The sequence below is a fragment of the Halichoeres trimaculatus genome, unplaced genomic scaffold (assembly GCF_033239565.1).
Source record: "Halichoeres trimaculatus isolate MK-OKI-2021-1 unplaced genomic scaffold, fHalTri1.1 fHalTri1_scaffold_3, whole genome shotgun sequence".
Lineage (NCBI taxonomy): Eukaryota > Metazoa > Chordata > Actinopteri > Labriformes > Labridae > Halichoeres > Halichoeres trimaculatus.
This window is the reverse complement of record NW_027437181.1, coordinates 29,847,981-29,874,507: the sequence shown is the minus strand read 5'-3', so window position 1 is coordinate 29,874,507 and position 26,527 is coordinate 29,847,981. Positions and strand designations below refer to the sequence as shown.

At 38.6% G+C, this 26,527-nt stretch overlaps 1 protein-coding gene across 2 annotated transcripts; it reads left to right on the top strand.

Annotated features, from left to right (window-relative positions):
- Positions 1-825: 825 nt before the first annotated feature.
- Positions 826-26,382, top strand: tcf25 (TCF25 ribosome quality control complex subunit). Of its 2 annotated transcripts, none has more exons than XM_074666076.1 (18): positions 826-1,170; positions 2,231-2,362; positions 2,469-2,540; positions 3,199-3,323; positions 4,254-4,319; positions 4,429-4,511; positions 6,477-6,607; positions 6,817-6,916; positions 8,056-8,149; positions 8,292-8,384; positions 12,354-12,459; positions 12,569-12,728; positions 12,897-12,984; positions 13,190-13,348; positions 13,437-13,527; positions 14,570-14,649; positions 14,828-14,903; positions 25,089-26,382. In XM_074666076.1, exons 1-18 carry the CDS (start codon positions 970-972, stop codon positions 25,254-25,256), a joined length of 2,025 nt encoding a protein of 674 aa, XP_074522177.1. In that variant the 5' UTR covers positions 826-969; the 3' UTR covers positions 25,257-26,382. The 2 variants fall into 2 exon arrangements, with proteins under 2 accessions (XP_074522177.1, XP_074522176.1); XM_074666075.1 differs by having other exon boundaries at positions 4,426-4,511; positions 25,089-26,379.
- Positions 26,383-26,527: the final 145 nt, after the last annotated feature.

Genomic DNA, 26,527 nt, shown 5'->3' with positions numbered 1-26,527 from the left:
CCATAAGATTTTTTCAATATCCTCCTTTTTGATTAACTGCCTGTTAATAATCTCAATCAGTTTTTCATAACTTGCGAAGCTCTCTGAACTGCTCTATTTATAAGGTGAATTCAGGTATACTGGGACAGCTTGTGTAATTCCTTCTTGAGGTTTTATTCTTGGCATGAACAAAACATAAACCAGCACACAATATGTTTCTTTGTCTCCTTATTTCTTGTAGTTCACACAAAATTAATTTTTAAAATATGTTTGGTGATTTGGAGCTCTGACTAGCTCAAAACATTACTGCTGACCTTTGGCTAATTTTTCTTTCTTTCTTTTCTTTTTTTTTTTTTCTTAAAGATGTTAAACTGAGGTGGTTTCCCCCCTGCATATAGTGCTTCTCTGTCGCCTTTCTTTCTTTTTTTTTTTTTTTTTTCTTGAAGTCAATTTGTTCAAAGTTTTTCTCCTTACATTACTACAGATGTTCAACTCTCCTTCGCACTGGAATTAAATCAAGTATGAATACAGATCAAATCATAGATTGGACAAAGTGATCAAAGAGGCATAAGGGAAAAACATGCACTGGCTCCAACACTCAGTTGTTGTTGCTTTGACACTACTTGTACACTCAACACTGAAGCCATAATATCACATGATTCTATTTATGTGATTTTGCTTACCCTATTTCAAAGAAAGCACTTTGTATAAACTCCTTTAAAATTCATTATTAAAAGCAGAAACACTAGTTTTTTTTTTTCCTGAAGCCGTCCCAGTTTACAGGAATTCACCTTACCTGCAATTTTCCATTTGTCCTATAGGGAGCAGTGGAACGCCAAAGAACCTGTAAACATTCAGAAGAAGAAGATAAATCAACCAATACTTTACACCCTCATTTCTGTGTCAGTCACTTCTATTGCCTGTCAGCTGATATAAACAAGATTTACGTTTTCTGACATTTAAGTGTATGAAAGTCTTGACAAGTGGAAGATGTCTTCCCGGGCTCTACGAAGGCTGAAAGGAAAACAGCGCGGTCAGGAGGCCTTGGACCTCGGGGACTTAACTTTGGGTGACAGCCCGGAGGAGCAGCTGGACACAGCTAACGTTTCTCCCCCAACAGAGAGAAAACCCAATAACCGAAAGTCGAAGAAAAACAAGGCCCAGAAAAACTTCAGCAACATTTTTGAACTGGTAAGAAGAGGGTATGATGCTCAAACCAGGGTGTCGTTTCAAACACTGTGTCAGCCTGTGTTTCCTTAAAGCACATCTCTGTTGATACAACTTGCTAACACCTGCTAACGTGGCGTTAGCTCATTTCTCATCTTATTAAAGGTTAACTTCGCACAGGTTCAATTAAAGGATATGGGTTGACAGTAACTTGTCTATTGCGTGAAAGAAGCACATGGAAGAAACACTGACAACCAGCTTCACCTTCTACAAACATTGAAAGGAATGTGTACAACCTAACATGGTTAGTACAGCCTTTAAAACTGGCCTCTTTTTAAATGACACAGTTTAGAGACTGGTCTTTAAAAATATAAAGGATTCACCCAACCACACCTTTCTGTTGGAGGTCAAAGTAACACCCTAGTTCTGAAATTTGTACATTGTTATGAATATCCATAGCTTGTAAAATCAAGGTGATTAAGGTTTTTCATTTTAAAATAATTTCTGATGTTAGAAATAAGACAATTAATAAGACAATTTGATGTTGGTTCATTATTGGCATATGTAACTTTGACTTTGCGACTATAAGCTTATACTCTGTTAATTATTTCAGCTGTTTTGTCAAAATCTCAACATTAGATTATCGTACATTATTTTCCTAGAGTTGCACAGAGTTTAACATACTAATCTGTGTGCATAGCTTCATTAGTGTAAGCAATGATGGCATTACATGTCATGGTCTGACCTGTTGCTGTGTCCAGCCTGTTATTTTTCATTTTTTGGATTTCCAGAGAATTACACTATTACATCAGAAGACAAAGATTTTTACCTTGAGATAATGGATGAACCGTCTGTAGAAATCTGTTCAAGACCTAAAACTGTTTCCTTCAATGAATTAATAACAAACAGTTCACATCATGGGCTTTATTTCCTGTCTCCTTGTATACACAACTTTTCTAGAAGAAGACTCTGCTTTCAGGTTTTTGTATTGTTATTGCAATGTTTTATCGTTCTGTGGATTATGAAAATTTTTTGCACTTCTTCATTGAGTTCTCTTCTTTTGCGATTTCTAACTTTTCCTCAGATCTGTGACGCAGATGAGACAGAGAAAAACTCTCCTGATGAAGAGGCAGAAAAACAAGGAGAAAATAAAACCAGCGGCCCAGAGAAAAATGACAACAGGGATGCTGACAAATCTGAGGAAGCCAGTTCCAAGGTAACTGGCAACTGTAGAGGATGTATTTCTGTGATCATTGAAATGGTCCTAACAGAGTAGATGTATCTTTGTTTATATTAAACTGTTATTCCTCATCTCTTAACAGTCTTTGTCTGGAGACAGAGTCAAAAAGAAGAAGAAAAAGAAGAAGACAAAGGCCACACCAGAAAGTGGACAGGTATATTTTTATGTTCTCTGTCAGATACACTAATTAGACTGTAGTGTCTTGTGTGAAAATGTCTTGTTATAACATTTATAACAGTGGTCCTCAAAATCCCTATTTATTTATCTATTTAAAAATAAAAGTTAAGAGAGGAATAGCCCAATAAGAGGTAAGGTGTGGAAGGTACAACAAAACCAGATTCTTTATAAACCTGAACCTTACACGGCCTTCCACATCTTTTTCCTTGTGAATCCTCCACACCTGGAGGGACGTGCAGAACCTTCTCTTCTGGTGATATGCAGCTGTTGGTTGCAGAGAAAACATCACATCCATTCTTCCTTTGAATCTGCAATGAGTTTGAGACATAGGAATTTGTGCTGCAACTCTCTGCGTAGGACCATCACATATTCATAGATGTCTTTCAGTGATTAAAAGGTCCTTAATGAAGGAAAGCACAATATCCATCAACTGTGCAGAACAGTGCAGTGTTCTCAGAATTTGTTCTTAGCTTGGAAAAAAAATGCCTGATAAGAAACTTTAGTGAAAAACTTTGTGGGACTTTTTAACAAAATTGTTCTAAAGACCGGTTGGTGAATGAGGCCCATTGCCTCACCATCTATATAGCTTAATTACTGTCCTACTTAATCTCCTGTTTCCTTTTTTAACTTTTCAGGACGCTGCACCTGACGATGACATTGATGTTTTACTGCAGAACCTGGAGCAGTCGAATGGTTTCAGTTTGCAAACTGAAGATTGTGGAGCCCAAGACAGAAGATCAGTGCTACATGTGGAGCACAGGTAAGACTGGCCCCGCACTTGACAATTTAAGGCCAGATGTAAGACTTGATTTGAAATTGTCCTTAAACTAATCAACATTAGTTTTTTGACATGTCTTGATTAAGTCAATGTGTGTCTGAAGAGAATGCTATGCCTCGTTTTGTCACGTTTGCCCTGTTATTCTGTTTGGTACCACATGGCGGAGCTTGGCTCACAGGAGACTGTAAAGCTAACAGGATTAAGCCTGTTCACTTAGGGACTCACGGTAAAGAACATTTTTTAAAAGCTAACTTATCATATGTCAGACTACTTACTCAACAAGCAATGTCAGAACAAGTAATTACAGTCTGAAATCTGTTTGCCCTGCGTTTACCAATAAATGTGAAATGATTCTATTGTTACTTTTACTTTCCAAAACAAAATCTGGTTTTATTCAACAGTCAGCTTTGTCTTTAGAGCAAAATAAATAAATTTGGCCTTAATTTTTGTACACTTGATTTTGATAAATCCCTGCTAGAATTAAGAGAGCAAGTCTTTCATAGAAAGCTGCACTTGCAGCCTTGAAGTAAATAACTGGTGACTCACTAAACAAGTTAGCAGTTTAAAATGATTTTTATGCCTGCAAACAACAAGGCTGGGTTTCTTTCCGAGAGAGAGCAGGTTTTATTTAGAAATGAATATACATAGCTGGAAGATTTTCTTTTTTTACTGAATTAATTGGACAAGAAGAATTGAAGTTTGATTATATGTTTACTGTATGTAATGTGATATGTGTGTGTGTGATAAATAAGTGGTCATAGCTTCTCTTCCTTTGCTGTTTTTCTCTGTAGCGTTAGATCATGCATTGGATACAGTCTTTGAAACATTAAAATGATACACTGTAACACCTCATATGATACTTTGTTCTATCTCTTTAAGATGTTTCCTTTTTTTCTTGCTTCATGTCATTAGGAACCTTAACCCAGAGACCGAGCTGAAAAGGTATTTTGGAGCTCGAGCCGTTCAGGGGGATCAAAGGTAAACGGAATGAAAAAAAGAGGTTATGTATGTAAATCTCTATATCCACCAGTAATGATGGTGTGTACCCAAACAATGAGGTCTCCTTTCTTTTAAAATTCTTCAGCAGACCGCGACAAAGAAACCGACAGTTTCACCGCAGCACTTGGATGACCAGCCCTAAGGACAGCTGGCCTCGGTTTAGCCGTCCAGGTAGGTCCACACCCTCATGTGAACAGGAGCCTGCAGAGCTTTGGAAATGTTTATGCTGAAACTGACTCTATATATTTAAATGTCTGAAATTGTGGTGGCAGATTTTAGTAATTCAACACCACTCCAACACAAACGTAAATGAGACATCTTTTCATAACATGTTTCTGTGAGCCTTTTAGGTAAGGCAAAGTTTTTTGCTGGAGTTTATCCTTTGGTATGTATGTTTGTGTTTTGCTTTTATTTGAAGCAGCAATTAATCACTCATTGACGCCACTTACTACCTTAGAGGCTATTCAAACTTGGATGCCAAGTAGGTTAACTGTTTTTTTTTTTATGGTTGTTGTTTACACACGTCATCAGAAAGACTGTCCCATTGTGTTCTTACTGAATATCACCATTGATGTGTTATCTAATTTCTGTTTTTCCCCCTTATGCTGTTTTTCATGATCAACAGCCAAACTGTACAATGTTTGAAATGCTTAAATGATGTAACTTAAATTCTGAAACCCAGGGTTTCCACTTAGGGATTGACTTCTCAAGCTGAAATTATTCTCAGTACTGTGTCATATGCCTTGGTTGTACTCTCCATCAAATGCTTGATTTCTTCTTTTGTTGTTGCCTGATTGTTGAGATGCAGTTTTCAAAAGAGGGTACAGTTTACAGTATTGCTACATTACTGCTAGGCAGCCAAGGTATACATGTACATTTGATTGTATATTATTTTTTGTGGATGACTATATTAAGTAGCAAATGTCATAGCTTCTCTCTATATCAGAAAACTTGTTTAATAGCTTGTGTTGTGCAGAGGTCATGAGCTACACTCAAAAAACACTCAAAAACTGGTCAGTACATCAGAAAAAAATCTTTAAAGCAGCAAGAAAAATAATTCTGCTCTTTTAGAAGTAATGGTGTGGACCAACTTACTGTCCTTCTACAAAACATGCTAAATATCACTAACTTTATTTGATCTATGAAGCAAACCTGTGATAAATAATATGGGAGAGATTTTTACAGTCTACCACTTTTGTGGGCTTGTCTGGTGTTCTGCGTGATCAGTGCTTTTCAGTCCTACTTGTGTCATTTAAGCATTTTGGTGTTTTAGTATTTTATTGAATTTTGAATTTTAGATAACATACAGGGGCAAACAGCAAAATAAAAAAAGAGAGAGGAAAATAAACACCCCCCTCAGAACCAAATTCCCCCTGCTCACTATCACAAAAAGAAAAAAAAAGTCTGTAAGACATATAAATAGACCTTCATTGTAGGAGTCTGCCAGAACATAAAAAAAGGATTCATTCTTATACCTTTGTTGATGGTCTGTTAAAGAAAGCCAGGAAAGGTCCCCACACCTGATGACATTTTCTTTCAGAGCCCCTCATTACATATCTATTTTTTTTTAAGTTTAAGATGACACAACATGTATTTGATTCAGTGTGATTTTGTGGGGGAGAGGCGCATCCTTCCACCTTAGAAGAATCAATCGCTGTGCTAACAGAGTTGAGAAGGCAATGAGTTTCTGACCTCCAGCAGGTAGTCTTAGCCCCTCAATAGTGATCCCAAAAAGCATTACAAGTGGATTTAAGGTTATTGTGACACCTTGCATATCAGAAAATAGCTTCTCAAACACCTTCCCAATAGTGCTGTATTTTGGGGCAGAGCCAGAACATGTGTAATAAAGTGACCTCTGCCAATTTACATCGGTCACACGTAGGGTCAATATTGATTTGGGGATTTGGGGGAGATGAGCACAATGAACCACTTAAAACTGAATCAGAGAGCGCCTCGCACACATTGATGATGAGTAGGTTTTCCTCAATACCCTAGCCCAGTCCTCTTCACTGATATCAATTTAAAGATCCTGCTCCCAAGCCCTTTTGATGGTATACAGAGGAAGGATGTAATTTAAGTATTTTTAGTTTGTGTTGTGTTTTTCTCTGAGCGTCATTCTGTTTGGGGTTTTCACAGGAATCTCTATGACCTTACTGCAGTCAAAAGACGGCATTCAGTACTTTTCCTTTGAGCACAGCCGGGACTACCAGCAAGTACAGTTCAAGTTTCTGGATGCTGTAGAGTCTATGGATCCCAACAACATTGTGGTAAAATAAAAAAGTTAAACTCCATCAGATTTTTTTTCTGTCGCCTTCAGTGTTTTCTTGGTAAACCTATTAATAGTGATTTTTTTTTCTTATTACGATCTATGCCTTCTGTTGTTCTGTCAAAGAAATATATCGTCTGTTCTAATGTCAGAGCTCATAAAGCGCTGACAGTTAAACCATTCGCTCTTGGTTTTTTTTACTCTCTTCAGGCTCTTCTGCAGCTGAATCCGTACCACATTGACTCCCTGCTGCAGCTCTCTGATGTCTGCCGCATTCAAGAGGATCAGGAGATGGCCAGGGATCTTATTGGTGAGCATCCATATCTAATTCCTCTAATAACATAATCTTTAATTTAGCAACATCACTGGGATTTCAGGAAAATAGTCATCTATTATATGAAAGTGAGTTTTATAACCTGACTGCATAGACCCTGCTCAATACACAAGCCCCTTTCTTTCAGCATAATCATTTTACTAAGATTTAGTGTGAACATAACACAACACAACTCCTTTTTGACTTAAATAGCCTATAGTAGGTCAAGCTCTGGTTTTCCTCATGGGTAGGCAGGCCAGACACATGCTGTATATTTTTTAAGCAATAACTTGTTTCTGTAGTTTGTCTGAAAAAGCATTCAGGCCAGATTTTGTATGATATAACATAAAAAGGAGGAATACACAAATCTATGACTGTCTATTTATTCTTCATTTTTCTTTTAATAAGTCTGCTGATAAAATGCTACAACAATAGAAATTTTTGTGTATTTAAAGTGTGTCATTTTGTGTCAGGTGCTGGATAAAAGCAGAATTCCCTATCTTTTTGAGTTTATATAAAGTAGAGGGTTTATAAATACCACAACACTGTTCTTCAAAAACCTTAGGCTGATTTCTACACTGTGTGTGTGAGAACTCTAGGTTGTTAAATTTATCCTAGTAATTAAAGATTATAGTTTTTCCAGCTAGAATAACTCAAGATATTGACATTTTCAATAAACTCAGTGAGTGCTCAGCTTTGTTTGTTCTTTATTGCCAAAAGTCAAAAGGTGGAGTTCATACACCATGCAAAGAACAAGCTCACCACACAAGAAGCAGATAAAAACTAGAAGGATGATTCAACAAACAGAGATTTGTCTCATTCCTGGTTTGATAATATGAAATTGTACGAAGCCTTACATAATTCAGAGAAGTGATTGAGCTGTTTCGATCTTAGGGATGCTGAGTCCTGCAGGTGAGAGGCAGGTTTGTGAGAGGAAACATTACGTAAGAGATCTCCTTGGGTGCTCTCCTTGGTTGAGGGGTGGGCAGTAGAAATGCAAGAGGTGATGAGGTTGGATCCAAGGCACCAAGCACAAATCACGCTCTGCTGGTGCTGCAGAAACAGTTTCAACAAACATAACCTGTTATATGTTCTAATAATATATGTTTTAATAATAAGGGTTTTCTTTGTTTCAGAGAGAGCCTTGTACAGCTTTGAGTGTGCTTTCCATCCCCTTTTCAGTCTGACGTCAGGTACCAGCAGACTTGATTACCTGAGACCGGAGAACAGGTGGGTGCTTTACTTTTTGCTTTTCTTTTCAAAACCATAACTTTGTTTGATTAAAGCCAATCTCTGGATTACAGGTCCTATCTTATGTTGAATCTCTCCAGAGTGACCTGGCTGTTTTCAGACACAGTAATTTCTGTTGCAGGGCTTTTTATCTCGCTCTTTACAAACACATGATGTTCCTTGAGAAGAGGGGTTGCCCACGAACAGCTCTGGAGTACTGCAAACTGATCCTGAGGTAAAAAGAAAAGCTTCTATTTGGCTCTTCTGGTTTTCTGATCTTTCTTCCATTAATGACAGTAGTGGCTTTCCAGGTAAGGGGCTTATGGTTTACACGGACCACTCGGTAGACTCTCTCCTGCTCTCTGTTTGAAGACATGTCCTATCATGCTCCAAGGAAACATCACCTCTTGGTCCCTCTGAGAATCACTCAGATTTTAGTTTGGTTGAGCTGATCTGTTCACTGCAGGTTAAGGAACATCTATGTGCATCCAAGATAGAGTAAAAAGTATTCAGCTGTCAAATGGCAAAGTGCTGAAAAAAACTTAACATTTTACTGTTTGAGTTAGACTTCTTTTAAATCAGTTGAATTACACATCTGCAGGTCTTCACTCACATCCTCTCAAAAGAATGAATTACATAAAATTCGCCATTCAGAAAAAAACTTAGACGTCTTGGAATTGCAGGTCATAGAAACGGCTCCCTAATGTTTACGGTGTCCAATTTGTCCTTTTTTCTTTAATGCCCTCTGGTGTTTCTGGTGGGTGATGCCAGAAAATCAACCAAGCCTTCAGTGGATCTTATAGAGATTTGATTATTCTCCTTAAAGCAGTGGTTCTTAAAGTGGGGTCTGAGAACTATAGCTAAGGGGTCCATGGAATAACTCAAAACAAATGTAGAAGTGTGTTATATCATTAAAAAAGTACATCAACAAACTGAAATCTCTTGCACAAACAAAATCTTTTTTTTCCCAATACTCTCACCTAATATAGTTTTGTGTCGTGAGATCAATTCCTACATTTTCTCATAGTTAACAAACTTACTTGGACAGTATAACCCCAGGCTCACACCGAATCCTGTGTGGCTTCCGCATGTAATCCGTATCATTAAAATCACTGTTGTAGGCTCACATTAGCCCCACGCGGTGCCAATCCGGTTGCAGGAGCTGTACCGCACACTGGAAAGAATCCGCAAGAGGTCAATTTCTCCTGGACACCAGAGAGGGTCTTCGTCAAGCTGAATGAAATATGACGAGCTATACAGGAAGCGAATTGGCGGATGGCGTGAAGATCTGTTGTTTTTCAAAATAAAATCGGTGTACAAACAAATGTAACTTGATTCTTCTTTGACAGCAACGTCATGCTAGTTGTAAATGTAAACATTACCTCACACCCAGTGACACGAGGTGGCAAAAGTGAGCAGCACAGCATCTCCTCACTCATTTTGACAAAAAAAATGGACGAAGAGAGACTCATCCTTGAAGTGGAAAGTCATTCCATTTTATATGACATATCCCATCAGTATTGTAATGATAATACAAGAAAAGAAAAGAATTAATTTTATTTTAAAAAATAAACATTAGAGGAATAAAGGTTTGTGTAATTACTCATTGTAGAAGGAAAAAACAATTCCAAAAGCACTAGACAACACAAGTTTGCAGTGAAGTCCAGACAAGAACGTGAACCCACGTGAGCTTTTACTCTTGCGATGCCCTTTCCGCACCCGGTACCGCGAGCCAGCCGCAGCCTCTATCCGAAGCTGATGTGAGTGGCAGCTTGTGGAAAATCCGCACAGAATCTGGACTGCAACCGTTCTGGAGCCAATTTGAGTGCGGTGTAAATGTAACTCTATTGTTGCAATGTAGACAAAGCACATTATTACATGGTATTTATATCATGCTAATTAATGTTACGTTAATGACAGGATCTTTAGAAAAGTGTCTCACCTGAAAAGGATCCATGATCTAAAAAAGTTTGAGAACCCCTGCCTTAAAGTAACCATCAAAGTGTTGCAGGTTTTGGATGATATATAAAAGGTGAAGTCTCTTTCAAAACAGATGCTGGAGGTAAAAACTTCCTCTCTTCTCTGTCCTTGACAAATGTTATCAATCCAATCAATCTCACTTTTTTTCAAACTGTCAAAAGTATCATTCACTTTGGATCTTTACTGTGGGAAAAAACAGCAATGTGCTGTAAAGGACATTTTCTGACACCTTCCTGATAACATTTGTAGCATTTGTGATGATGTTAAGTTGATCATGTTGATCTTCACACTGATGGTCTTGTTTGCTGATGAAGGCTTTAAAGCTGCATCAGTAAAGACAAAGGCTGTTTCATAACCATAGAAAAACTCCTTACTGTAGCTTGAATAAAAAGGGATGAAGTGTACATCTTCTCTGTAAAAAGAGCCAGAAATAACTGAAAGGAAACCAGCACTGAAAACGAAAAGAAAAGATGTCTTTTTCACACTAAGTACTTTGAAATTGTTTTTTCTCTGAAAAGTATTACATAAGATCACATGCATTTTTTGCTTTGCAAGAGGAACTTTTTTTTCAAGAGTAACATCAGCATGAACAGTCATCAGACTTGGAAAATTGTTGTCTCAACTCTTGGGTTTGTCTTCTGCCAGGATAAATTGTGTCACTACTGATCCTTATCAAAGACACACCCCTCAATCTTCATTTTCAAGTGGCGATTAACTGAAATTGTTGAGGTGTAAGTCCTGGTACATACTGATGTAAAGCTTTTTAACCAGAGGAACTTTTATTTGATATCAGTCTCATGTAATGCAAATGTAAGAAGGTGTTCTGATCTAAAATGTTACGACAAAATAACTCAAACTGCCAACAAGATCATTATTTTAAATCTTCAAGTGAAGCATAAAACCTTCCACTTCATTACTGCCCCAGAAACTGTTTACATAAAGTTTTTTTACACACTGTGAGGAGTGTTCCCACACTGCAGCCATCAGTCTGACAGAGTCAGAGCATTACAGCTCGCTCATGTTACAGTCAGTCCTTATCTAAGACTTTGATCAAACTCTGTCTTTCTGGCCTCATGACAGTTGTGTTCTGGTTTTCTGTAAAGCAGCACTGTGACAATAAAAGCTGACAGCTGTCGGTCTAAGACCACCAGAGACTAAATCACTGTTAGCTTTTAAAATACAATGAGATTTTGAGATGGGATGAGATGTATCACAGTATTGAATAGTTTAGGAGAAAGCTTATACACGTTGTTAGCTGTGGATCTCTTTTCAAAGAAAACATTTAAAAAATCATTTTTGGAACATTCAGCACACATGCTTAGGTCATGTTATACAGAATTCATTGTTTGTTTTAGAGCAGCGGACTGTGGCTACCTGAGTCAGTCAGCTACCAGAAATCCAAAATTCACCCTCAGAGCAAACAGATTATGTTTTTGACTGATGTTTGGTATCTGGTGCTTTCTCTATATCAAGCTAAGTAAAGCAATGACTTTCATGGAAAAATATGTTTATCTTTAATATCAAGTTAACTTAGACTTTCATCCTGAATAATGCTACTTAAGATTTGAACATACAGTTTTAAGTCATATGTTACATCATATTATCATCCATTTGAGAATTTTTCTGGAGAAGAGGAATTTGGACACAACATTAAAAGTGTGCTGAAGTCAGGGCATAAACTTTTTATCTTATCCCAGATTAAAACTGCCCATCCCTTTATTTACTTTATTCATGTGAACTTTTTATTAAGTTATTTTTTTCACTTCACTTCTTGTTCTCTATGATTTTGTTTCTCACAACCCCTTGTATTCAATTATGTATTAAATTGTGAATTCAGTCATGTGTTGTTGCAAATGATAACAGTGAGGATTGGTTTAAAAAGTTTGCGGATAAAGAAAAAAGTGGTCTGCTAAGGGTTTAAGCTGCAGAAGCGTTTATTGAGCGAGCAGCAAAACTTGCGCCCATGCACAGCCAAGCGTTTCATGGCAAGTTTCCTGAAGAACGACAATGCTGAAGTGTAAAGTTTTGCTGTTTGCATTCATACTGCCACGGATGGAAAGGTTTTCAGTATTTTTTAAAATTATTTTAATGAGCTCTTTGCATATGTGAAGGCATTAATTTGCATTCTAAAGATTGAGACATGTTGTATGATGAGATGAGCACTTTTTTTCCCAACCTTGTACTAATCATTGGCCTGTGGTCTTGTGTCTTTCCCTTTAATTAGTTTGGACCCAGACGCTGACCCTCTTTGCATGCTCCTCCTTATTGACTTCTTGATGCTGCGCTCCAGAGAGTACCAGCCCCTTCTTCAGTTATATCAGGACTGGGAGGTAAACTTTCTTATAATAAGCACATGTTTGCAGATTATTGTTTGTGCCAGATCAGTGTTGAATTTTCAGTCTGACTTCAGGAGTGTTTGTTTTTGTTTTTGCATTTCAGGTCCACAGAAATCTGTCCCAGCTTCCAAACTTTGCATTCTCCTCTGCACTTTGCTACTTCCACATCAGTCAGCAGGAAGATTTGGATCCTGAGGAGAGTAATAAACAGAGGCACAAAGCTGACGTGATGCTGCAGAATGCTCTCATTATGTTCCCTGGAGGTTAGATCACAAACAGGATTTCCCCTCCGTGGCTTGTTCAGAGTTTACAGCATGACCAAAAGGGTCTACAGTAAATTCCTAAGAATATTATGTGTTACAAATTTATTGACATCATGGAAGTTGTGGATATGTGTCTCTCAAATTGTTCTGTAAACATGTCCTCTTCAGTCCTGATGCCTCTGTTGGATCTGTGTACCGTGCAACCGGACACCACAGTCACCTCGCATGCCTTCTTTGGCCCAAAGAGTCAGATAGGGTAATGTATGCTCCCTCTGTTTTCTAAACTGTTGACATTTTAGCATTTTATAACACTAAGACAAATGCTTCATTATAAATACAGAAAGTATAGGTTCTGTGTAATAAATGCTCAATTTCACAGCCTAAAATCTTTTCACAGCCTGCGTTTGTCCTAATTTGAATGAAAGTTTCGTCATTCTCCCCACTTCACCTCATGTTTCCAGGCAACCCCCGGCATTGGCTGAGCTTACCACGCTGTATGTGGGGAGGACCTGCAGCCTGTGGAGAGAAGCAGCAGTAATGCTGTGGCTGGAAGAGTCTGTAACAGAGGTGTTACGTCGAGTTGATGCCAAAGACCCACTGGTGGAGGACTGTCAGAACAAGTACGACCTCAGTTAGCTGCACCAACACCATAAGTGCCCTGCAATGTGCATTAATGCTGAATATAAGTGTTACATTTTTCTGCTTCAGGAGGAAGCAGAGGTACCAAAGTGCACCGAGGAACATCCATCGTCATGTCCTCCTCTCAGAGATCAAAGAAGCAACTTCAAGTCTGCCTCTGGTGAGCAACAATCAGAAGCCACCTAATATGACTTTGTTAGACCAGGACTCGAGACTGCGACCAAAACAGTTACATATGTGACCTTTCTTTCAGCACGTGTGAGTAAGAATGTCATCTGGTCGCGTTCGTGCGACTGCATATGTTTCAATGCTTCCTCTATCACTGGCACTGTGTAAGACAAAGTGGTTTAAAGTCGCTCTCTTTTCATCAGTCTCTTCCACTTGTTTCACTCCTGTTCTGACGAGAGCACCATCGCGTACACATGCTGCACATATGCACATCACACAATAAAGACAGACAGAACTCCTCAACAATAAGTGTTTCACCATTTGTCGTGATAGTGACAATCAGACTCCTTACCTTAAGATTCATACAGCTCTAACCTCTCCTTATTAAAGAGGATGCTGCGTTAGACAAACGTTAGACAGAGAAATCAGGGCTCACCATAGGTAACCAACTTTTTAACCATTGCAAGAGCATAACTCGTGACATCATATCATGTTAACACGTTTGAAATTAAAAAATAGCTGAGGCTGTGATAAACTCCTCATCACTGAGTGTTACACAGCTACCTGTCTCTGTGTGTCTCTGTGACTGCAGTCAGTGAAGGTCTTATGCAGCATCTTTGGATCAAACCAACAACGGGAGAGGGGTGGATATTCGATAAGTTTTTCATATAAGTATTTTCAGTTATGTGAGGACTTAAATTAAGCAGGCTTGAATCTTGTTTATCATAGTTTTCCATCTTTGAATTTCAAATAAGTGAAAGATGGTGAAATCCTATCACGTTTTATCTCTATTGTTACCGCAAAAACACTCTGTAGTCATGACCCCGGTTCAGCCTCATATCACATGACTGGTAAAAAACGCTGCAGGGCCAGCGTCACATAAAAAAAAGTTCAAACACTTTTTGAAATGAGGTGTCTGCAGAAATGATTTGGGTTTTTTTTTAATTGCTTAGGTCAATCACTGATGCAGTCTAGTATCAATCGTACGTGACTGAGAAAGTAACCCCAAACCTGCTTGTTTGTTCAACACCCAGGAGGTGACTAGTCAGCCTGTGATGAGCTTTGACCCTCTGCCTCCACTGGACTCTGTGATCTCATACACCCGACCAGAGAGGTAAAGAGGGACCTGTACACCTGTGCTCATGAATTTTTTTTGTGCTTAAAAAATGAAACAACAAACATTTCTGTTCACAAACCTTTTAAACCATAGCTTTTATCCTCTGTTTGAGGTTTTTTTTTACTTTAACAAGATTTCTTTCTTTGTGTGTGTGTGTGTTACTGTGTGTCTTCAGGCAGCATGTTGGGGCCTCAAATGAAAGCACGCTCTCCTTGTTTTTCCGATCTTTGTTGCCAAACTTCAACCTTCAGGTGAGTTGCTTCAAATAATTAAAACAGACTTGATGGGAAATTCATTTATGAGTATTAGGTTGGAGTAGTGGGCGCTCAAATTCCTGTTTCCGAATTGATGTCTGCTGTTACATACTATGCTCTGAGACAGGGGTTCGCAAACTTCTTCTCCCGTAACACCCAAATGAGCAGTTCCAAAAACCTATGACCCCTCACCATGGGGATGCACTGATAATAAATGAAAAAGTGGTTGAAGATATTTATTTTGTCTGATGTATAAGAAACTTAACCACCTATGTGTATAGCTGTGTGTCCTTCATCTTATTGCCATCTCATTTATCTATATCTCATTTAGAGTTCCTTTCCAACACATCTTCCTATTTATAGATTTCTCTGTTAAAGTGTCTTTCAACTATCCTCCCTTTCTCTGCTCTTTCCATCTGTATCCCTTGTGGTCCTCTGTTTAAAGCAAACAGACGTTGAATTAATTGGATCTCTTTTCTGAGCATTGATTTGATCACAGTTAGTCCCCCGAGTCTGATTCGAGACATATCCATATATCAGCCATCTGCTGTCAAAAAACAGAAGCCCACCAAGCACTTAAACCTGCCAGATTTGAGCTCCACATGATTTTAGAAATTCATCACAGAGCTAAGTAAATGTGTAGAATAGTTGAGAGGAGAAATTCATGTCAACATCTTTCAAAGCTCACAACACCCTTTTCAATGTTTTAGGTCATGAGTTTTGTTTTCTCTAACTGTACTAAAACAAATGTAGAAGGTTACAATTAAAATATCACATATATGAGATGTATACAATTACTACAAATTCTGCATGGTTTTAATTAAAGGTCTTTAATGGCCAATCCAATTGTTGTTAATTTAAAGATCAAGCTGAAGTGATGTCATTTGAAGATGAGTGTTGCTCAGAAATAGATCCACTTTGTTGGGACATTAATAAAGAACCCGTGGTGTGGATGTGGGGAAATCATGTGATATACAACTGTGAGTGCCACATTCAAAGAAAACTTATCTTCAAGACTCGGTTCTATGAATAACTCACCATGAACTGACCCACAGTTGCCCCAACTGATAAAGTTGTAAATCATCTTCTTAATGCTTTAATCTCCTGCCAGATTTTTCCTTCAAATCATGTTTTCTTTCCATAATTTTGAAGAAGCACAAAAGAAATCTGGTTTCAGGTGATGTTCAGCAGAGTCAACAACTACTGAAACAATAAATGCACAAATTAAGTGATGGAGCCCCAGGGGGCTGCTGGGAACATCTGAACTAGTTAAAGGTTTAAAAAAACATCTCAAACACTTTCTTCAGTGATGGAGTATTTCCTCTGGAGACCCTCAGTTTCCCTGCAGGGATGCTCACTGCAAAATAACAAAGAAGGCATATGACCTTGTGACAGCTAATCCCGTCTCACCGTTTCTCTGCAACAAAACAATGACAACATTCATCCCATTTGTGACTCTGACTCTTCTTTCTCTGTCCTTTCTCTGTTTTTATAACTTAAAGCTGACATTAATGACTGTAAAAATGAAAATAAAAAGAAAGATAAATAAATAATGAATCAGAAAAGAAGAACCAGGAACCAGCAATGCAATTGAGTGTTCCTGTTCATTTGTTTTGAAAGCACACAACTGCTGCTGCAGTGTCAGGGTCTGTGGTGGTTTACAGGACACTGACAAAAAACAGAGTCTTTAGGTCTGCCCTACATGCTTACACTGAAACACTCTGGCCCTTGATGTGAGCGTTGATGTACTTAGTGTTCTCCTCCTTTAGTGTGTCCCATTTCTACAGCTATCAAAACTGTGCAGCGTTGCATTTACACTTTTATCTGCACTTGCTGTCAGACTGCAGCAAGCAATATTAACTGAAGAATTAATCTGACAGTGCATCATGTTTGTGAGATGTTGGTAAAATGTATTCCCACTAAGTTAAACCAAGAGCCACAAGATTGTAACTTTATATTTATTATTATTAAAATAACTTGGAGTAGCTTCATTTTTCAGCTGATGTGTGTAATTAAACATTAAACATCCCAGCACTCAAAGTATGAATTTCCCTCTCTACATCTAGAATATTCTTCTCTGATTTGTCCCCTTTAGAAAGTTATCCAAGCAAAGTGTAAAATAAAGTCAGCACAATCAGCTGCATTTTAGACTAAAGCAACATTATCGTCTCAATCTAATGTGCAATGAAAAGGAGGTTTATAAGTGTTTTCCCATTACTTTTAAAAATCCCTGCAACACCTAATATGTTATTACACACTACAAGTAAATGTTCCCTTCTCCCAGAGTGTGTGTATCACCAGGTGTGGAGAATGCAATTGTGCGTTCGTTTTTATTACCTCAGGGGAAAAAATCACCTGTAGTGTTGATTAAAAAAAGGAGAAGCAAGAAACAGTATTTTCTGTCTTCAACAACGTACTTCTTAATCATGCACAGGAAAAGGTCTCCATACACATAAGACACGCATCTTTGTCCAAATGGTTCACAAAAGTTGTTGTCGCGTTATCTGGCTAATAGGGTTGCAACGGTACAAGTACTCAGACTGGACTGTTTCGCTACAGTGCCTTCCGTCTGGTTGGCAATGCAAACCGATCCGAGTACATGCGGAACAAAAGTTTTGTTCCACATGTACTTGTGTTCCTCACAGTCTGCAAAGAGGGAGCACTCAACAGACCAAAAGCGGCACAGCAACCACAACTAATCAACAGCTCGAGCTGGAAGATCCCTGATATCTTTGAGGTCTCCTGTGTGGGAACTTTTTGGTTTCCCAGTGAAGCACATCAGTAGACAAAGATAAGTTGACAAGACATGCATAGTGTGCTGATGTTCAACGGTCATTGGCTACAGTGCTGGCAACGCGTCTAATTTGTTAAAGCATCTCAAGAGGCACCACGCAAACATTAACTTAACTGGTACTAGGGGAAAGGAGATCGTGAAGCAAGCTTAATTTTTTTGGCAAAAACATGAAAGTAAAATGAAGCTAATCAGACATTTAAGCTGGAACTGAACCGCTGATGCTGCCCTTTGGACCATGTGGAAAAGTTCCTTTCCCTTAAAAAGGAAAGACAACATTTTAGTTTGTCAGCTTACACGCTTGAACTGTTCATTTTGCACTTGAGACTTTGTGTATTTGTTTACAACAAGAGACTGAGAAAATGTCATTTTTTTCAACATAAACCTATAATTTTTTTAATCATGGAATGCTTTAACTAACTTTTCTCTATTGTGGACTCTTTTAGTTGAAGGTTGCAGCAATATTCTTATTTCTTTTTTGTTTTGTTTTGCAATTTTTAAATTAAAATGTTATTTATTAAAAAACCCGTTGATGTTGCAATTGAGAAAAAGACTGAAGACAGAAATTCAAAATCTTCATAATAAAAAAAAAAAGGTTGCATTCGCGTCCCTTGTTGAACCGAAAATGTACCGAACTGAAGCTTTACAACTAAGAACCGTACCAAAACGAAAGTTTTGTGTACCATTCCACCCCTACTGGCTAGTTGGTTCAGGGATATGTTGATGTTTTTTGTAAGCATTCGCTAACCACACATGACTTTTGTTTCCAATGTTGTGGATTTATTTGCAGTTTAACACAGAGATGATACCATTTAGATTAATCCTTGATCATACTGTGCTTAGCAACACAAATGTGCTTAATTTTTCTACCCCGCTGCTCCTCATGATCCTCTTCAGCCTCATTCCCTCATATTGGACTGCACTTTAGCAGACATCATGTGTGGGAGGACAAATATACATTCAATCACATGGCTATAGACTCACTTAGAGAAGCATTTGGATATGTAGAATCAGAGTTTTCTGGACATGCCTAATGGACCCTGACAAAGTCATTTTCAACACACAAAAGCACAAGATGTTGACTCCCCTCTTAGCACTTAAGTCTTTTAGTGTGTACAGAACAAGAGGCCCTACACATTAACTCACCTGAGGCCTTTTTATGTAAACATTTCATTATATCACATCACAGAGCTTGAGAATAGACGGCAAATCTATACATAACTTAAAGAATAGTACAGTTGGCCTTTCACATGATTTTATTAGGTATTAAAGTTTACTCTCCTCAGGGGTTTACCAGACTGAATCTGAAAATAGGTCTAGCTTTTGTTACAGGCTTCATAAAGACCCCTTCAAGGGGTGGAGAAGAAGATAAAAGAGGACAGGAGACAGTCGTAGTAGACTGGGGCATTGTGAAGCAAAGACTGTGGTAAATAAAGCATCTGTCTTCAAAGCTCCAGACTAAAGTGTGTGGGTAAATTAAGTAAGTTGAGTAAATTTTATCTAATAAAACACCTTTCATAGAACAGAATCACAAGGTGTTTGACAGGAAACATATAAAAATAAGATCATACAGTATGAGTAAAGAACAAGAAAAGACACTAAAATGTTGGCAAACAATAAAAGAAACAAACAACAGAGTAATTGAACATTAGTCTGTACAGGAAGAGTCAAAGGCCTGCTTAGATAAATGCCTCTTTTTAAAGCTTTTAAAAAATGACCTCAGAGACAGCTGAACGAATACTTAAAAGAAGACTGTTCCACAATGTTGGAGCCACCACTTCAAAAGCACGATCCCTTTTAGTCTTTGGACGGGCTCGAGGGACAACCAGCAAGCCCCGGTCAGAAGACCCTAGTGACCTACTGGTGAGGCAGGGGTGTGGCAGGTTAGCAATATATTCAGGAGCCTGACCATGGAGAGCTCTGTAAAACAAGAACCTTAAAATTAATCCTCAATTTGACTGGAAGCCAATGTAGGGAGGCTCAAATTGGCATGATGCAAGTAGTCCGGCTGGACTTGGCCAGGAGCCTTGCAGCGTCATTCTGGACTAATTGAAGATGGTGAAGAGAGGGTTTACAGGGGCTGGTGAAAGTGAATTGCAGAAATCCAGACGGAATAAAACAAAGGCATGAATGATCATTTCTAGTTCAGAATGTGATACGGACCTACATTTAGAAAAGTTTTGTTAATAGAAGAAACAGGACCGGGACAACTGGACACTCAAACATTCAAGGAAGGCAATCAGTTTGTGTCATCAGGCCTAAGACACGTACAGCTGTATATCATCCGCGTGACAGTGATAAGACACACATTTGAACTTGCTGATAATATGGCTCAAGGGTAGCAAATGAGCAAATATTATTGGACCCAAAACAGAACCCTGAGGAACACCACAGGAAAAAGCAGTGAACTTTGGCATGTATGGATCAACAGATACCAAAAAACTCCTGCTAGAGAAAAAGGAGAACACCAGTCCAGGACAATGCCAGAGACACCCACCCACTGCCTCAGCCGCTCAATAAGGACACAGTGATCAACTGTATCAAAGGCCGAGCTGAGCCAAAACAGAGCATTCATCAACATCTGAAGACATCCAAATATCATTGGACACTCTCAGGAGAGCTGTTTCAGTAGAGTGCTTCTGTCGGAAACTGGGTGTTGTGTGAGGTCAAGACTACAATGAGCTATTTAGCAACAACTTTCTCTAGGATTTTAGAAAGAAACAGCAATTTAGAGATGGGCCAGTAGCTGTTGTGAAAAGACAGATCTAGATTTGTTTTTTTCTGTAAAGGCTGAACTACAGCTTGTTTAATGGAAGCTGGGACACAACCAGAACTCAGTGAGCTATTTATAATTACAACCAAGCATGTACTGACAGAGCCAAGTACAGTTTCAAGCAAGGAAGTGGGGACAGAGTCTAACAGGCTCAATGAAGTGCTCATGCTATCCACCACATCAGTGAGATCTTGTTGGGACATCTTGGTGAAAAAGCTCATGGTTGTTGGATCAGTTGTATAATCAGAGTAAGAAGTGAAAGGACAAGTGATTCTAACCCTGACATCTCTAACTTAACCCATAAAGAAAGAGAGAAAGGCCTCACGGTGGTTGTTAGAAAAATGGGGTTATCTGGAGGTGCAGGATTAACTAAGTTGTTGATGGTGTCAAACAGAAATTTGGAGAAGAAGGTTAGATTGGAGAAGTATGAACCTCTCTCATTCTTGACCAAGGTGTTAAACTCCATGATGAGATCCTTGTAATGGAGATGGTGAACGGGAATCTTGTTGGATTTCCAAAGTCTCTCAGCTCTCCAACATTTACACCAGAAACAATGAAAAGTGTCATTTAACCAATGGAACAATTTGACAGCAGAAACTCGTCTCACTTTATATGGGGCCACCTCCTCCTAAACAGCAAAACAATGAAAGATTTGACTAAAGAATTTATATCTGCATGGCGCCCGGAAACTACCTCAAAACACCAAGTGACTTTCAATACAAAACAAACTGTGTCAAAAGCAGTTTGTATTTAGCTTGACTACAATGACATACTGACACATTGGCCCTCGTTTATCAAACATGCATACGAAAAATGGGTGTACGCATCTTTCCATGTACAGATAGGCATGTAGCAATCTAAACATGGCAGTCGGGTACACTCAAATCCCACACCAGGTCTGAGTTTGTGTATCATTCAATCATCATCAATCAATCAATATTCAATCTGTATTGAATATTAAAAACTGATAACAGCCTCTCAATTTTTTTTCAAGAAAACTGATAAAGGTAGCACATTTTCGCTATGAAAAAGCAGCAACGGGATCTGTCAGCTGATTTCTTTGTATAAAAATCTGCAGCTTCTTCAGAGCTCAAACACATTCTTAAAAGCCAACTTTCCATGTTTCTGGATCTGATCGGAAACATTTTTTAATATTGTGGCTTCTAATAGTTGAATATCAGGGATGAATTAATCAAGGTTTAAACGAGGGAAGTGTAAATTGAATGTTTAAAACTCTGTTGTGCTTTAATTTGTCACATCTACGCTGCTGAAATCGGCAGTGAGTCGGAAAGTTTTTTCCGACTCGCTTTAACGCCACTTTTCTGGCTGCCATACAACACGGCGTCATTTCTCTCTACCTCTGTTACCATAAAGTTGTGGATCTCCAGAATGGAGTAGCTTACTTTTCTTCCTGATAGTAATGTGTCCCTCCGTGTTGTAAATTCTGTGGGTCCAGCTAGCTGAACCTTGAATATTTAGGGGCACGTTATTTAACAGCTGCTACATTTATCAACAACTGATCAGGCGTACACCGTGATTGGCCCTGGTACGCACGTTTAACAAATCACATGTGAACGTCGCCTTGAGCTGATTTTTACACCCAGATCTGTGCCAATTGCCACGCAAAATTGATAAACGAGGGCCAATGAGCGGAGCCAGACCAAGAGTCAACAGGTTTGAGGTTTTAAAGCCCAACATGAATGAAGAGAGACTTATCAGTGAAGAGAGAGGTGTGGGAACTCCTTGATTTGTGACCCCAGCTGTTGGTCAGTCATGCAGCTTGTTGGACTGAACACGCAGCCAGTGTGAGTTGACAATGGCAGTCAAGATGCAACGCAACAGAGTCGCACGAAACCAAGCGTAAAAATAAGTTCCAAAGTATGACCCTTAATGTGTGTGGGACCAGACAAATTTTGGATAAAATTAAATGATTCAGTGAGATTAATAAAATCTGCTGCAAAATTGCAGAAAATGTCATCGACATGGGTAGTAAAATCACCAAGCATAAGACCTCTGCCCAACATAACTATAGAAGATAAGAACTCACTAAAATTAGACATAAAAGAGCAATTGAAACACTTAAAATCTTGAATCCGTGTTATTGTCATTTTCGTGGTTTAACAGGCCAAAATTTACCTCCATCTAGCTTCAAGTGGCCCAGGCTAGATTATACCCCACCAATACTTTGACCTAGGCAACTTCATACCTTCCACGACAGATGATACCCCTCATTATTATTGGTTGTAACGATGAGTGATCCACAAAAGAAATATTCTTTAACATTTCGCTGGGTGTGTATAGCTCTTCTTTCCTAAATATTGCATTTCTAAACTTATTTACTTTCATAACCACTCTTGAGTCACAATGTTTTTTTTGTATTTTTTGTTTTTTTGCTTTGAGTCCGCTTGATTGCCTATGTGCATGCGGTAAAACAACATTGACACTGCACTGATTTACTGAGAACAACAGAAGCAAACTTCACTTTCTGACTCTTGTCCTGTCATGACTACAGGAGCCACTAAGAATGGCAACAAACAGGTATTACATGCAGGAGGCAAATCAGTAAATATTCTACAGTATTTCCAAAATTAAACAAAGATATATTTCTCTTTGTACTTGAGGTAATTAAAAATGTCTCCTACAGCTGGTGATACACTTGGTCTTCCATGATTCAACATAAGGTGAATATGTGTTAAAGACGTATTCACTCTTCAGTGGTTTTGTGCAACAAGTTTGGCTATTTTCTGAATCGAAACAAGACCGTCAGGTGTGGTTAACTCAGACGCTAGACGAATCATGTTGCTTCTTTGTTCTTGTAATTAAATGGAACAACAAAACATATGCTTTATGTACTGTGTGTACTGTGATTATTCTTCTTTGAACTAAACACAATGTAAAAACACAAAACCCCTTGTTCACGAGGGATGTATTCTGGCATGGAGAGGTATAGTCTGACCTAGTCTGGTATACATCCTCAAGTATATTTTGGCCCAGGCCACTTCATACCCAGGGGCACAATCAAGCCTGGGCCAAAATATACCCGTGTAAACTCTGGACAGGGGGTTAATTCAGCCTGTAACACCAGTTTTGTCTCGTGGTTACTGTGGACTGGAGCTATCTGACTTCTTAATTTCTAAAATAGTGCAGCCAATCCTCAGAGGAGAATTAGAGGGTGAAGAACTGATTAGCAGTGTGAATCTGTGGTCTCAAAAAGCATCAATGGCTTACTTTCTGTTATGGTCCCTACCAAAGTGGAAAAATCTTTTTGGAGACAGTAACAGCATTATATGCTTCAACAAAGGATGATGTTTGGCTTCATAAATGAGGAAATCATGCACTGCTTTCACATGCAACCTCTTACTTAAAAACATGAGTGTGGGATAGTATTGCTTCAACAAAGAAGGAAGTGCATCCTCAGACATGTGGATCTTAGAAAAGAAAATACTTTGAAATGTGTTTGTGTTTATCAATATAAGTTTTGTTTTAAAGGATGTTCAAGATGATGCAACATTGTAAGGGAAGGAAATGATTTTAGATTATGAATTCAGAGATACCCTGTGGGGTTTTTGACCACTTGGTGCTTTCTCAAGTTTTTCTAAAGTATGCACAAAGAAAAACCTCATGTTCCCTTTGAACTGTCTCAGCAGTTATGGGTTAGAATGTTAAAACATCTATCTACCGTGCAAATAACAATGGCCCGTGGCTTCTGCATTGTTCAATTGCTACAAAAACTTGTAGCATCGTCCTTCAAATATACCTTTACAAACATGAAAGGCAGCTTAGGATCTTGAATTACAGTAATTGTTCGAAATGTGTAGAACCACAGGTACTACATAACCAAAAGGTTTTGATATTTTCAGGTTCGTAAACAGTTAAAACTCAGGAAATCATAAATGTTATGTAATGATGTTGTATGGAAAAACTGAAGTCTGAAAGTTCTGCCTGTCTGATCAGTGCTCTGAGAGTTCAGTTTGTAGCATAAAGCATCTGCACCCATTTAAAAAAAAGAAAAACATAGATTTGGTCCTCTCCTGCAAAGAGCATACAGTGGCTCAGCTCTGCGTGCAAATCATTAAAAGACAGGCCAATGCCTGTTTCCATCAGGACAGTCCGATCAATCTTCTCGAAGCAGTTCACTTATAGATAGAGATAACATATGGATCGAAGAAATACAGTTAAGCCTCGGGCTGATGTGCAGCCAAGCTTCATACAGATGAAATAAAGTCTCATATGTGGAATCTACATTCTGTTATATTATGTAACAGAACTCTGCTTTGCCTGCATAGCTCTGGAAGGGCTAATGCAAAGTGAGAGGATGAGTGGATGTGTGAATGTGTCTGTGAGCAGGAGCCTGGCACAAGCTGCAGAGACATTAATGTTGTTATTTAGCTTGAGACGGACACTAAGGATTTAGCCACAGTGTCAACAGGCAGGCATAAAGTGTGCCAGACTTCTTTACATGGATTGATTGTGTATTGCGGTTCTGACCAATCAGAACCAGGATTTTGTTCAAGACACAAATGGTCAATAATGAGTGATTTGTTTTCTTTAGACTGAACAGTTTAAGAATTATTGACATGGTACCTAAAGTCTTTCTATTGTCTCTCTTGTTTTTTAGGGTGGACCAAGGCAGGAGGGTGACATGGAAGTGGCTCGAGCCGGCCAGGAGCTAAATCAGGAGGTGGATCGTCTGATGGTGGCGATGAGGGAAATGCTAGCAAACATCAGGTTTCAGGAGCCACCAAGAGAGGACAACCCCTATAGAGATGAAGAGGAGTGGGACTGAGAGCAGAGGGTGACGGGTGGCGTTTTATGCGAGGATGAAGAACAATCCAACAGAAACTTGATACAGTAAAGGAGGAAAATAAATTATTTAATGCTGTTATTATAATTAAAACAATGGAACGGGACTGGCAATAGTCTATTTTAATCATCACGATTTCAGGGTACTGAAGTGGCTGAAGGAGACGACTTGTGTGCTCCTCAGCTCGTGACGACTCCTCTGGGGAAATGTGGACAGAAAACAGATGCGGAGTGAAACCTGCGGTGCCATTAAGATTGACGGTCTTTATAATAATCATTTAACAGCTCTTCCAACTTAAATCATCCTCTGTTAACACAAAGGACACTACTCTTCCTCCTCTGCTTTGAGTGTCCAACATTTTCTCAAACAGTGCAATCATTGTAAAGGAGAACAACTACCAGAGTTCTTAGGGACAAGATAAGATTGCACGTTTGTGTTACAAAGAACAAAACGTGCTTTGACAAATTTCACTCGCATTGGGTATTTTTAACTCATGAATTGAGTTATACAGCTCCTGTGAAAGCACTGTTGACAAATCAGTCAAACATGTTTACTTTCAAATGGCTCTAAACATGGAAGCAAACTCAAGTTTCCCAGTTTAATCTTTTTTTCTGCACTTCAAATGTGGGAAACTGCTAACATCTTCAGCTTTTCAGTCAAGCCGCGACTCTACTATGAGTTCACGCTCAGATTCATGCAAGAAGAAATGCCACTGCTACTTAGGTATTTGACGTTTTACTGCACACAAGTAAAAAAAAATCTGAAAACAGAATCACATTTTCGAAATTTTTAGGCCTGTTCTTTTACTTTTCTATAAATCCTATCAGTACTTCAGGATGTCTGCTATTTTATCTTTACTGTAATGCTGCCTCTCCTGTTTCCCCTCCTGGTCAGTTTGAGCCCATGTGCCAATAATTCATTATTTGTGGCTGACTTCACCAGAGAAACAGGAAGGGGACATTGACCTGAATTTTTCTGTTTGCCTGCTGCTCTCCATCAAATTAAATTCAGTCAAAGAATATGGCAGAAATTTGATCAATTTTCCCTAAACTGATTTTTTTATTTCCTTTGCTCTCGATCCCAAACTCATGACCTCAGGGCTGACACACTGTCATATCTGTACTTCTGGTAACAAAGTTATTATCTGTGTTTCCTAACCAGCATCACTTGACTTGAATCTTTTTCATCAATTTTTAACTTTCTGGTTAAGATTCATGTTTTAGAGAAAATATAAAACTTATTTTATAAATGGA

Excerpts from the sequence above, each read along its gene's own strand:
- tcf25 (XM_074666075.1), top strand. The coding sequence starts at position 970 with ATGTCTTCCCGGGCTCTACGAAGGCTGAAAGGAAAACAGCGCGGTCAG. Across the intron at positions 12,460-12,568 it reads AGTTATATCAGGACTGGGAG|GTCCACAGAAATCTGTCCCA; the intron begins GTAAACTTTCTT and ends TTTGCATTTCAG. Across the intron at positions 13,528-14,569 it reads CAACTTCAAGTCTGCCTCTG|GAGGTGACTAGTCAGCCTGT; the intron begins GTGAGCAACAAT and ends TTCAACACCCAG.